Consider the following 12,482-nt stretch of genomic DNA (forward strand, 5'->3'; position numbering starts at 1 on the left):
GGTATGGTGCGGCCAGAAATCCTGCTTGTTGCGTGAAAGGCCTGGCCACCAAAACTTCATGTGCCCGGAGGCCCAGGAGTGCCAGGTTGGCCCATGGCTGAAGTGTTTCTCCCCTCCCTGCACTGACTGGGGGGAGTGTAACCCCTTCAACGCTCTACCCATCAACTCCAAGTGCCAGCCCAACGCGGGGCAACTGGACAATAATTGTGCAAAGATCACGCTCATCTTCAACATGGCAAAGATTCCAAAGGTAAGGGGGACTGTGTGTACAGGTGCATGGGGTAAGGGGGACTTTGTGTACAGGTGCACGGAGTAAGGGGGACTTTGTGTACAGGTGCACGAAGTAAGGGGGACTGTGTACAGGTACACTGGGTAAGGGGGACTGTGTTCAGGTGCACGGGGTAAGTGGGACTGTGTACAGGTACACAGGGTAAGGGGGACTGTGTACAGGTACACTGGGTAAGGGGGACTGTGTGTACAGGTACACTGGGTAAGGGGGACTGTGTGTACAGGTGCACGGGGTAATGGGGACTGTGTGTACAGGTGCACGGGGTAATGGGGACTGTGTACAGGTGCACGGGTAAGGGGGACTGTATACAGGTACACAGGGTAAGGGGAACTGTGTACAGGTACAAGGAATTTTGGGGCAGTCATCGGTTGTGTTAATTATTTTTGTTGGGACCGGGTTGGATGTGACCCCCTCACCCACCCTTTGGGATATCTGTTCTATCCACCCTGGGGAGATGTGATGAAAGTCGTCTCTAATCCCCATTGTGGTCTTGTGTGGAATGGGATTGGGCCGTGCCGACCCCATTCCTTTTGGTCTGGAGCATAGCTCTCACTCCAGGCGATAGGAAGGGAAATAAAAGTCCATCACTGGTGAAATGAGGGCTTCTTTAGCGGCCGGTATAGAGGAACCCAGCTAACGCATTCAAAATTGTAGGGTGGTCTGATCAGCGGGTTTAAAATGTTAAAAGGATTTGACAGGGTAGATGGAGCGAAACTCTTTCCTCTGAAGGGAAAATCGAGAACAAGGGACATAATAAAATTAAAATCAGGCCATTTAGGAGGGACACATTTTTTCCACACACTGGGTCGTGTTCATCTGGAACTATCTCCTCCCAAAAGGCTGTGGATGCTGGGACAATTGAAGCTTTCAAATCTGAGATGGATATATTTTTGTTGCATTAGGGTATCAAGGGATATGGAACCAAGGTGGGTAAATGGACCAGCCATCATCAGTGTCATGTATTCAACCAGCATTGTAACCCATGTATAAACTGATCTAAGTTGTACACTGTGAGAACACTGACCACTAGATGGGAGACACTCCTAACCTGGACCTTCAGGTATAAAAGGGGAAGCTCCACCCACCTTCATCATTTGAGTGCTAAGGAATAAAGGACAGGTCACAGACTGACCTCTCAAGCTTGGGCTTCGTGTGCATTTATACTGTGTAGTAAGGACGTATCAATGGCGACAAGAAACTGGGATTTAAACCACGTGAGCATGGCCACTAGCAGAACAGACGAGAGGTACTGTGTTAAGGAATGGTTGGGACAGAGATTCAACATTGTTAAAGCAGCACACAGTTCTCCAGGCAGACAAGGGCAGTCAGGCATGCCCCAACATGTAGTCGAACCCAGAGGGGGAGTTCGACAGAGACAATGGCAAGCTGAACAGCGATTCACGCCATTGCAAGGAACAATGCGGCCAGTAATGGGGCCATCAACACCTGTTAATGGTGCACTCAAGGACAATAACAGGGGCAGTCAGGGACGATCGACTGGCAAGGGACCTTTTGTTTCAAACCGCAACTCATGCTGGAGGTGTGGAGGCATACATTCAGCCGAAGTTTGCAGAGATGAGCAAAATACCTGCAGAAATTGCAGAAATGGACACTGGGGGAAATCGCTGGAAGCTGAAGTTCAGCGAGTTCATGTGGAGCACGTATACAGTTCATACACCATGACGCCACTGATAATGATGAAAGTGCTCCTCAATGGCATCCCAGTATCAATGGAGTTAGACATGGGTGCCAGCCAGTCCCTGATGGGTATCAAACAGTTCGAAAAGTTGTGGGCATCCAAGGCCAGGAGGCCAAAATTATCACCGATTGATGCACAGCTACGGACTTACACAAAGCAGATCATTCCGGTGCTAGGCAGCGCCACGGTAGTCGTGACCCACAAAGATTCGGAGAACAGGTTGCCACTCTGGATTGTCCCAGGGGACGGTCCCGCACTACTGGGGAGGAGTTGGCTTGCTGTCATGAACTGGAAATGGGGCGATGTCAATGCAATTTCCTCTGTGGAGCGAGTATCATGCTCACAGGTCCTGGACAAATTTGACTCATTATTTCAACCCGGCATTGGCACTTTCATGGGGGCCAAGGTAGTGATTCACATAAACCCGCACGCCAGACCAGTACACCACAAGGCCAGAGCGGTGCCGTACGTGATGCGGGAAAAGATAGAAGGCGAATTGGACTGCCTGTTGAGGGAAGGCATCATCTCGCCAGTCGAATTCAGTGACTGGGCGAGCCCGATTGTGCCGGTGCTCAAGGCAGATGGGTCGGTCAGGATATGTGGCGATTACAAGGCCACCATCAATTGGGTGTCACTCCAAGACCAGTACCCGCTACCGAGAGCGGAGGACCTCTTTGCGACGCTATCCGGTGGCAAACCTTTTTCAAAATTGGACCTGACCTCAGCTTACATGACCCAGGAGCTGGTGAGTGAGTCGAAGAAGCTGACCACCATCACGACACACAAGGGGTTGTTTGAGTACAACAGATGTCCGTTCGGGATTCGCTCGGCCGCCGCGATCTTCCAACGAAATATGGAAAGCCGCCTCAAGTCGATTCCAGGGACGGTGGTTTTTCAGGACAACATCCTCATTACGGGTTACGATACTGAAGAACACCTCCACAACCTGGAGGAGGTGCTACGCAGACTGGACCGGGTAGGTCTGCGACTGAAAAAGGCGAAGTGCGTCTGCCGAGCTCCAGAGGTAGAATTCCTGGGGATGAGGGTAGCAGCAGACGGGATCAGCCCTACTGCATCCAAGACGGAAGTGATCCAGAGAGCACCCAGACCCCGTAACACGACGGAGCTGCGTTCGTTCCTGGGGCTCCTGAACTATTTTGGTAACTTTCTTCCCAAATTGAGCACGCTGCTAGAGCCGCTACACGTGCTCCTACGCAAAGGTCGCGAATGGGTCTGGGGGGGACAGCCAGGAAAGGGCTTTTAATAGAACACACAATTTGTTATGTTCCAACAATCTGTTAACTTGTGTTAACGTGCAATGCGTCGTCCTATGGTGTCGGGTGTGTGTTGCAGCACGTCAATGCCAAGGGTCAGTTACAGCCGGTAGCTTATGCCTCCAGGAGTCTGTCCCAGGCAGAAAGGGGCTACGGGATGGTAGAAAAGGAGGCGCTCGCATGTGTATATGCGGTAAAGAAAATGCACCAGTACCTGTTTGGCAAGAAATTTGAGCTGGAGACAGATCACAAACCCCTAACGCCCCTTTTGGCCGACAACAAGGCCATAAATGCAAACTCATCGGCCCGCATACAGAGGTGGGCGCTCACGTTAGCCGCCTATGACTACACAATTCGGCACAGACCGGGCACCGAAAACTGCGCCGATGCACCCAGCAGGCTCCCACTAGCCACCACTGAGGGGGCTACCGAGCATGGTGCTGAGATGGTCATGGCTGTTGAAGCTTTCGGAAGCGAAGGCTCACCCATGACAGCCCATCAGATTAAAGTCTGGGCAAATAGAGACCCGCTATTGTCTCTGGTCAAGAAATGTGTCCTGAATGGGGACTGGGCAGCCACGTGCAGGGCATGCCCTGAGAAATTTAAACCATTTCACAGGCGCAAGGATGAACTCTCGATTCAGGCCAATTGCCTACTGTGGGGAAACCGCGTAGTCATGCCCCAGATGGGCAGAGAGGTGTTCATCAGAGAACTCCACAATGGGCACCCGGGCATTGTCACGATGAAGGCAATTGCCAGGTCACACGTTTGGTGGCCAGGGAATAGACGCAGATCTAGAACATTGTGTTCGCAGGTGCAACACGTGTGCCCAGCTGGGCCATGCGCCCAGGGAAGCCCCCCTTAGCCCCTGGCCATGGCACGACAAGCCTTGGTCACGCATCCATGTGGACTACGCAGGTCCTTTCATAGGGAAAATGTTTTTGGTTGTAGTAGACGCCTACTCCAAATGGATCGAGTGTGACATTTTAAATTCAAGCACATCCTCTGCCACGGTAGAAAGTCTATGGGCAATGTTCGCCGCCAATGGTCTACCGGACATCTTGGTCAGCGACAATGGCCCGTGCTTCACAAGCACTGAATTCCAGGACTTCATGGCAGGCAATGGAATTAACCATGTCAGAACGGCACCGTTCAAGCCGGCCTCAAACGGCCAGGCAGAACGAGCAGTGCAGATAATCAAACGGGGATGCTCAGATTCCAAGGGGGTTCCCTACAAAGCCGCTTATCACGCCTCCTGTTGGCCTATAGATCCCGACCATACTCGCTCACAGGGGTTCCACCCGCAGAGCTACTAATGAAAAGGACGCTCAAAACCCGATTATCCCTTCTACACCCCATGAAAGAAATTGTCGAGAGCAGGCGCCAGTCACAATATCACTACCATGACAGGAATGCGAGGGCACGATGTATTGATGTAAATGATCCTGTTTTTGTCCTCAACTATGCTGCAGGGCCCAAATGGCTCGCAGGCACTGTGGTTGCCAAAGAGGGAAATAGGATTCTGGTAGTTAAACTTACCAATGGACAAATCTGCCGCAAACATGTGGATCAAACAAAAAGGAGATTCAGCAACCCTATAGAAGAAACAGGAAGAACATGATATAGAGTTCACTCCACCACAGGTGACCGAACACCGGAACCAAAGGGAGGAGAGCCCAGTCACTGTGGGCAGTCCGGACAGGCCTGAGGCACTGCAAACAGCAGACACTCAGGCCAGCGCCCAACAACCGGAGCCCCAACTCAGGCGCTCTACAAGGGAGCGTAAACCACCAGAGACTCAACCTGTGATCCCAATAAGACTTTGGGGGGGGAAGGTGATGTCATGTATTCAACCAGCATTGTAAACCATGTATAAACTGACCTAAGTTGTACACTGTGAGAACACTGACCACTAGGTGGGAGACACTCCTAACCTGGACCTTCAGGTATAAAAGGGGAAGCTCCACCCACCTTCATCACTTGAGTGCTAAGGAATAAAGGACAGGTCACAGACTGACCTCTCAAGCATGGGCCTCGTGTGCATTTATACTGTGTAGCAAGGACGTATCAATCAGCATCATAGGCTGTCCCTCGGAATCGAGGAAGACTTGCTTCCACTCTTAAAATGAGTCCTTAGGTGACTGAACAGTCCAATACGAGAGCCACAGTCCCTGTCACAGGTGGGACAGATAATCGCTGAGGGAAGGGGAGGGTGGGACTGGTTTGCCGCACGCTCCTTCCGCTGCCTGCGCTTGATTTCTGCATGCTCTCGGCGACGAGACTCGAGCTGCTCAGCGCCCTCCCGGATGCACTTCCTCCACTTAGGGCGGTCTTGGGCCAGGGACTTCCAGGTGTCAGTGGGGATGTTGCACTTTATCAGGGAGGCTTTGAGGGTGTCCTTGTAACGTTTCCTCTGCCCACCTTTGGCTCGTTTGCCGTGAAGGAGTTCCGAGTAGAGCGCTTGCTTTGGGAGTCTCGTGTCTGGCATGTGAACTATGTGGCCTGCCCAGCGGAACTAATCAAGTGTGGTCAGTGTTTCAATGCTGGGGATGTTGGCCTGGCCGAGGACGCTAACGTTGGTGCGTTTGTCCTCCCGGGGATTTGTAGGAGCTTGCGGAGACATCGCTGGTATTTCTCCAGCAACTTGAGGTGTCTACTGTACATGGTCAGCCATGATCGAATTGAATGGCGGAACAGGCTCGAGGGGCTGAATGGTTGGTGACATTGGGCTTGCTCCTGTTCTTTCAGAGGGTGACACTGCATGGAATGGCCCACTCCTGTTCCTGTTGAGTTTTTGGGACATGTCAGAGTGGTGAAATCATATGCTCGGTTCTCTAACAAACGTATGGCACAGTGCAGCATAGAACCTGTATCATGAGCCCCCTGAACTTCAGGGATTAAACGTACAGAAAGATTTCTATTTTTGCTTGAGAAATGTTGATGGATTAGTCGTGTGGTTTGCTGTGAATGTGAGTTACGCAGGGATTCACCTGGACATCCCCAGAGTTATCTTCAAACTCTTCTCCCCAGGGCATCACTGTGCAATACATCTGCTCGGAACTGAGGTATCTACCCGTGCTGCGCAGCCTTTCCAAAGAGCGGACTCTGTTTATGCTGTGTGACCTCGCCAACACCACCGACAGCGCTGTGGAAGTGGCCATCGTAAGTAACCCTCTTGCTCGAATTGTTGGGCTCCTCCTGCTAAGTCGTGCATGTGACCAAATGGGACCACAAGCTTCAAGCCCATTGGCACTCGTTCAGTTCAGCTGCGGGCAGGGTCGGTGCTGGCTTTTGTTGGTAGAATCTTTCTTTGGAAGAAACGTGTGACGTTCTCTTCTTCGTTTTTCCTGTCTCAGGACAGCACTGCTTTTATCGCATCATGCGCAAGCCCGATACAGACCAGCCGTGATCTAATTGCATGGCGGAACAGGCACGTGGGGCTGAATGACCTGCGCTCCTATGGATGCAATGGTAATTCCATCTCCTTTGGGTTTGAATGAAGAAGCTCCTTCAGCCCATGGGCACCTCTTCCGTCTAGAATACTTCGGCCCCTCCCCGCCCCACCAACCATCTTCCCATTGCAGCACCTCACTGTTTCTTGAATGATTCCCAGTGCCCTGACCTCGGGCACCCCTCCTGACAGTCCATCCCAACTGTGTAAAGAAATGCTTCCTGGTGTCCCGCCTAAACGTGGTCTTCACTGCCCTGACCCTGTGTCCTCTTGTCCTGCCGCTCTGGCCTATAGGAAAGGATTGTTTCAGGTATACTTTATCGATCCTGTAATGAAAGCATCTGTGGGGAGAAAAGACTGGCTGAAGTTTATGGGCATGTACCCTCCATCAAGCCTGGGAACTTGAAGACAAGTGAGTCCTTTATGGAGCTGTCTGTCGTATATCCCTCTAAGGACCCCATTAAGTTGTCAATTTGAGGCAGGGAGCTCTTGGTCCTTGAAGATCTTTCCTTTGACATTAGATGTGCAAATTTTCTGAAATCCACTTAGTGATTGTATTTAAATAGCGCCTTTCACGTAGTAAATGTCCCAAGTCCCTCTAGACTTGACTACTGCAACGCACTCCTGGCTGGCCTCCCTCGTTCTAACCGACGTAAACTTAAGCTCATCCAAAACTCTGCTGCCCCGTGTCCTAACTCGCACCGAGTCCCGCTCACCCATTACCCCCTGTGCTCACTGCCCCATGTCCTAACTCGCACCAAGTCCCGCTCACCCATCACCCCCTGTGCTCACTGTCCCGTGTCCTAACTCGCACCAAGTCCCGCTCACCCATCACCCCCTGTGCTCACTGCCCCGTGTCCTAACTCGCACCAAGTCCCGCTCACCCATCACCCCCTGTGCTCACTGTTCCGTGTCCTAACTCGCACCCAGTCCCGCTCACCCATCACCCCCTGTGCTCACTGCCCCGTGTCCTAACTCGCACCAAGTCCCGCTCACCCATCACCCCCTGTGCTCACTGCCCCGTGTCCTAACTCGCACCAAGTCCCATTCACCCATCACCCCCTGTGCTCACTGCCCCGTGTCCTAACTCGCACCAAGTCCCACTCACCCATCACCCCATGTGCTCACTGCCCCGTGTCCTAACTCGCACCCAGTCCCGCTCACCCATCACCCCCTGTGCTCACTGCCCCGTCCTAACTCGCACCAAGTCCCGCTCACCCATCACCCCTGTGCTCACTGCCCCGTGTCCTAACTCGCACCAAGTCCCGCTCACCCATCACCCCCTGTGCTCACTGCCCCGTGTCCTAACTCGCACCAAGTCCCGCTCACCCATCACCCCTGTGCTCACTGCCCCGTGTCCTAACTCGCACCAAGTCCCGCTCACCCATCACCCCCTGTGCTCACTGCCCCGTGTCCTAACTCGCACCAAGTCCCACTCACCCATCACCCCCTGTGCTCACTGCCCCGTGTCCTAACTCGCACCCAGTCCCACTCACCCATCACCCCTGTGCTCACTGCCCCGTGTCCTAACTCGCACCCAGTCCCGCTCACCCATCACCCCCTGTGCTCACTGCCCCGTGTCCTAACTCGCACCAAGTCCTGCTCACCCATCACCCCTGTGCTCACTGATCTACATTGGCTCCTGGTGAAGCAATTTTAAAATTCTCATCCTTGTTATCAAATCCCTCCATGGCCTCGCCCCTCACTATCTCTGTAATCTCCTCCAGCCTTACAACCACGCCCCCCCTCCAACCTGAGATATCTGCGCTCCTCCAATTCTGGCCTCATGAGAGCATTCCTGATCTTAATCGCTCCACCATTGGTGGCCGTGCTTTCTGTTGCCAAGGCCCCAAGCTTGGGAATTCCATCCCTAAACCTCTCTACCCCTTTCTCCTCCCTTTAAGATGCTTCTTAAAACTTACCTCTTTGGTCACCTGCTGTAATTTCTCCTTGTGTGGATCAGTGTCAAATTTAGTTTTATACCACTGCTGTGAAGTGCCTTGGAACATTTTACTACACTGAAGGCACTATTTAAATACAATTTGTTGTTCTACCCATCTGGTACAAAGCAGCACTGCACGAGAAACGGAATAAATTGGGTGAAGATGATGGTGGGGACCCTACTTTCATTACTTTCCCTCTGTGCCTCAACCTGAAATTGGTCTTGTCTGTCTGTACATTACTTGCCGTGCAAGTAAAGGGGCTGTGAAAAGCAGACACCGGAGCCGAGAGAGACCAAGGTCTCCTGATGTCTCCGTGCGTTTACCCAGCAGGTAAGTGAGCAATACAGAAGGTCCTCGGCCAAGTTCCCAATCTCTGCTCAGTTGGCTGGTCTCAGCAGGGCCAATACCGTTTGCTTTGGCCCCTCTGGATTAGAGAGGAGGATGTTGATTCCTGCTCCCAATCACTGTCAAAGTGTGTGCGGGGAGATTGGGCTTGGCTGTGATTGATGCCCTCGCGATTGAGTCGCCTGTTGACTCCTGCTGTTTAATGGCCTTTTCTCTGTTTGCAAAACCTTCCAAGAATGAGTTTCATCTATTCTCTGTTCCCTCCCCCCCTTCCCCCAGTCATTTACCCAACAGAACGAGGACCAGGAGGGGACTCTGATTAGAGAGGCAGTTACAAAGATAGTCGACAGTGTCACCAAACGACAAAACAGCACCGTGATGCTTGCAGTAATCGAAGTGAAAATAGAGACGGCGTACGTTCCTCCTTCCCAGCCAGGTAACGACCACTGCTCGATTACTGATGTGACCTGGCTGCTTGTTGCTCGTGGTTCTGTCTGGCTCCATGTTGTTAGACTGAAGCCAAGTCCTCTGTGTCCAGACGTTAGCCATGCCTCAGCATCTCTTGTGTCAGAATGTTCGGGGTTCAAGTCCCACTCCAGAGACTCGAGTTCCATAGTCCACGCTGACACACTGCCAGGGCAGTGCTGAGGGAGCGCCGCACTGTCGGAGGGGCGGTGCTGAGGGGGTGCTGCACTGTCGGAGGGGCAGTACTGAGGGGGTGCTGCACTGTCGGAGGGGCAGTACTGAGGGGGTGCTGCACTGTCGGAGGGGCAGTACTGAGGGGGTGCTGCACTGTCGGAGGGGCAGTACTGAGGGGGTGCTGCACTGTCGGAGGGGCAGTACTGAGGGAGCGCCGTGCTGAGGGAGCGCCGCACTGTCGGAGGGGCGGTACTGAGGGAGCGCTGCACTGTCGGAGGGGCGGTACTGAGGGAGCGCTGCACTGTCGGAGGGGCAGTACTGAGGGGGTGCTGCACTGTCGGAGGAGCAGTACTGAGGGGGCGCCGCACTGTCGGAGGGGCGGTGCTGAGGGAGCGCCGCGCTGTCGGAGGGGCGGTGCTGAGGGAGCGCCGTGCTGTCGGAGGGGCGGTGCTGAGGGAGCACCGCGCTGTCGGAGGGGCGGTGCTGAGGGAGCGCCGTGCTGTCGGAGGGGCGGTGCTGAGGGAGCGCCGTGCTGAGGGAGCGCGGTGCTGAGGGAGTGCCGTGCTGTCGGAGGGGCGGTGCTGAGGGAGCGCCGCGCTGTCGGAGGGGCGGTGCTGAGGGAGCACCGCGCTGTCGGAGGGGCGGTGCTGAGGGAGCGCCGCGCTGTCGGAGGGGCGGTGCTGAGGGAGCGCCGTGCTGTCGGAGGGGCGGTGCTGAGGGAGCGCCGCGCTGTCGGAGGGGCGGTGCTGAGGGAGCGCCGCGCTGTCGGAGGGGCGGTGCTGAGGGAGCGCCGTGCTGTCGGAGCTGCCATCAGTCGGGTGAGACGATAAACCGAGGCCCCGTCTGCCCCCTCAAGTGGACTTAAAAGATCCCATGGCACTATTTCAAAAAGCAGGGGCAGACGGGGTCCTGGTTCTCCCCGGTGTCCCGGCTATTATGTAGCTGTGAACTAACATCACTAAAACAGATTATCTGGACATTTATCTCAGTGCTGTTTTGGGACCTTGCTGTGCACAAATGGGCTGGTGCGTTTCCTACATTACAGCACTTCAAAAGTATATAATTGTCTAAGACATCCTGAGATCGTGAAAGGCGCTATAGAAATTAAAGTTATTGTCGTCTTTTCACTAAACATTCAATGGCAGTTTTTAAACTTATTCCTCCATCGCCCCCATCCATTATTCTGGTTTGTGCAGCGTACTTGGTCCCAGTGCTGAGCGTGGCCTTCGGCATGGTCTGGCTGATTTGCATCATCATCTGTGTGTGGTGGACCCGGAAGCGGAGGAAAGAGCGGGAGAGGACCCGCTCGCCCACGGAGGACCCCTTGAACAATCAGTGGGAGCCCCTGAAGCCCATCAGGAACCCCATCGATAAACCCTGCAGCAACAAAGACATTCCGTACGAATGCAAAAATTTAATGGCCCCCCACAGCCGGACTCTGACGGCGGCCGAGGAGGCGGAGGAGGAGTTGGGCGTGGACAAGTGCCCCTCACAAAGGTGTACAATTACATTCTTGCCAGCAAAAGGCCACGTCAACTCCTCGCAATTGACTCCAGCCAAACAGCCACATTGAACGGGCAAGAGGGACAACCGCTGCCTGAAAAATGTGAACACGTCAAACCATGAAGGAGGTAAGGACCTTTCTGTATGAACAAACCGCAGCCTTGTTTTGTGCCTACAGTTTTTTTTTTAAAAAAAAGAGAGCGCGAGAGAAAGGGAGAGGGGTGGGGAAATTAAGATGAATTCCTCGTTGCCTCCTTGTCCTGTGAAGACTGGAAACCATCTATCGAAGTCTTTGTGGTCAATCAGTGTCTCCTTCCTTTTGGTGTGTGAATAGAGCATTATTTACCAATTGTCTCTTTAAATCTTGTATAAATTATTTGTGACTTGTTCAATGTCCTGATCTCTTTGCCAGTTGCTATATTGTTTTTTTTTTTCTTTCCTCAGGAAAGCTAATGGGGGGGGGTGGGGGGCACCTTTTGCGTCCCTCAGCAACGGGGAAGGAGGAATGGAGATAATTTTTTTTGTTATTATTAAGCATCCTCCTCCTGTTTTAAACAAAACAAAATTGTTTACATCGGGATTTTTTGTGGCTTTTTTTTGTAGTACCTTAGCGTAGTTTTCTTTGTATGTTCCTGGCTGAAGGCCATCGATGAACCCTGACCTGTGGTGTTTGATGACCTTTCACCTGACTTCACCGAACAACAGTTTTCTCTCTGCGCTTGTGACGTGGTTTCCTACCGTTGGGTTGGTTTTAGTTTGTGGAGGGAGGGATGGGGCAGTGGGGAGTTGTAGGGTAGTATCAGGGTCGAACTCACGTCCCATGTTCTCCCCTTCTCGCTCGATTGGGCACGTTGCTCTCCGGGATTTCTCCTGGCTGCTTCTGGGAAGTTGCTAGCTCACCAGACTTTGGGGGGGGAGGAGAAAGAGAAAGGAAGCCATTTTATATATTGGGTGGGGGTGGCGGTGCTGAGAAAAAGAGGAGCTGCTGTACGATCGGTTCGAGAACTCGTCGCTGCTCGGCAGTTGTCGCACTGAAGGAATAGTTGATGAGTCTGTGTTGATAGAATACAGGGGGAGTGGTCCCCAAGACTTTGTATCTTAATGGGGAGCAGAGGTGGGGGATATGGGCAGAGAGGGGAGCAGAGGTGGGGGATATGGGCAGAGAGGGGAGCAGAGGTGGGGGATATGGGCAGAGATAGGGGAGCAGAGGTGGGGGATATGGGCAGAGATAGGGGAGCAGAGGTGGGGGATATGGGCAGAGATAGGGGAGCAGAGGTGGGGGATATGGGCAGAGAGGGGAGCAGAGGTGGGGGATATGGGCAGAGATAGGGGAGCAGAG

At 53.3% G+C, this 12,482-nt stretch overlaps 1 protein-coding gene across 1 annotated transcript in view; it reads left to right on the top strand.

The window, feature by feature from the left end:
- jag2b (jagged canonical Notch ligand 2b) overlaps positions 1–12,223 on the top strand; it is a 238,112-nt gene extending 225,889 nt beyond the window's left edge. Inside the window, exons 23-26 of the mRNA XM_070879688.1 lie at positions 2–250; positions 6,293–6,424; positions 9,281–9,437; positions 10,837–12,223. Coding sequence (XP_070735789.1) covers positions 2–250; positions 6,293–6,424; positions 9,281–9,437; positions 10,837–11,213 — 915 coding nt within the window. The 3' untranslated portion in view covers positions 11,214–12,223. The remainder of the gene's footprint in view (position 1; positions 251–6,292; positions 6,425–9,280; positions 9,438–10,836) is intronic.
- Positions 12,224–12,482: the final 259 nt, after the last annotated feature.

This window comes from Pristiophorus japonicus, chromosome 4, assembly GCF_044704955.1.
Source record: "Pristiophorus japonicus isolate sPriJap1 chromosome 4, sPriJap1.hap1, whole genome shotgun sequence".
Classification (NCBI taxonomy): Eukaryota; Metazoa; Chordata; class Chondrichthyes; family Pristiophoridae; genus Pristiophorus; species Pristiophorus japonicus.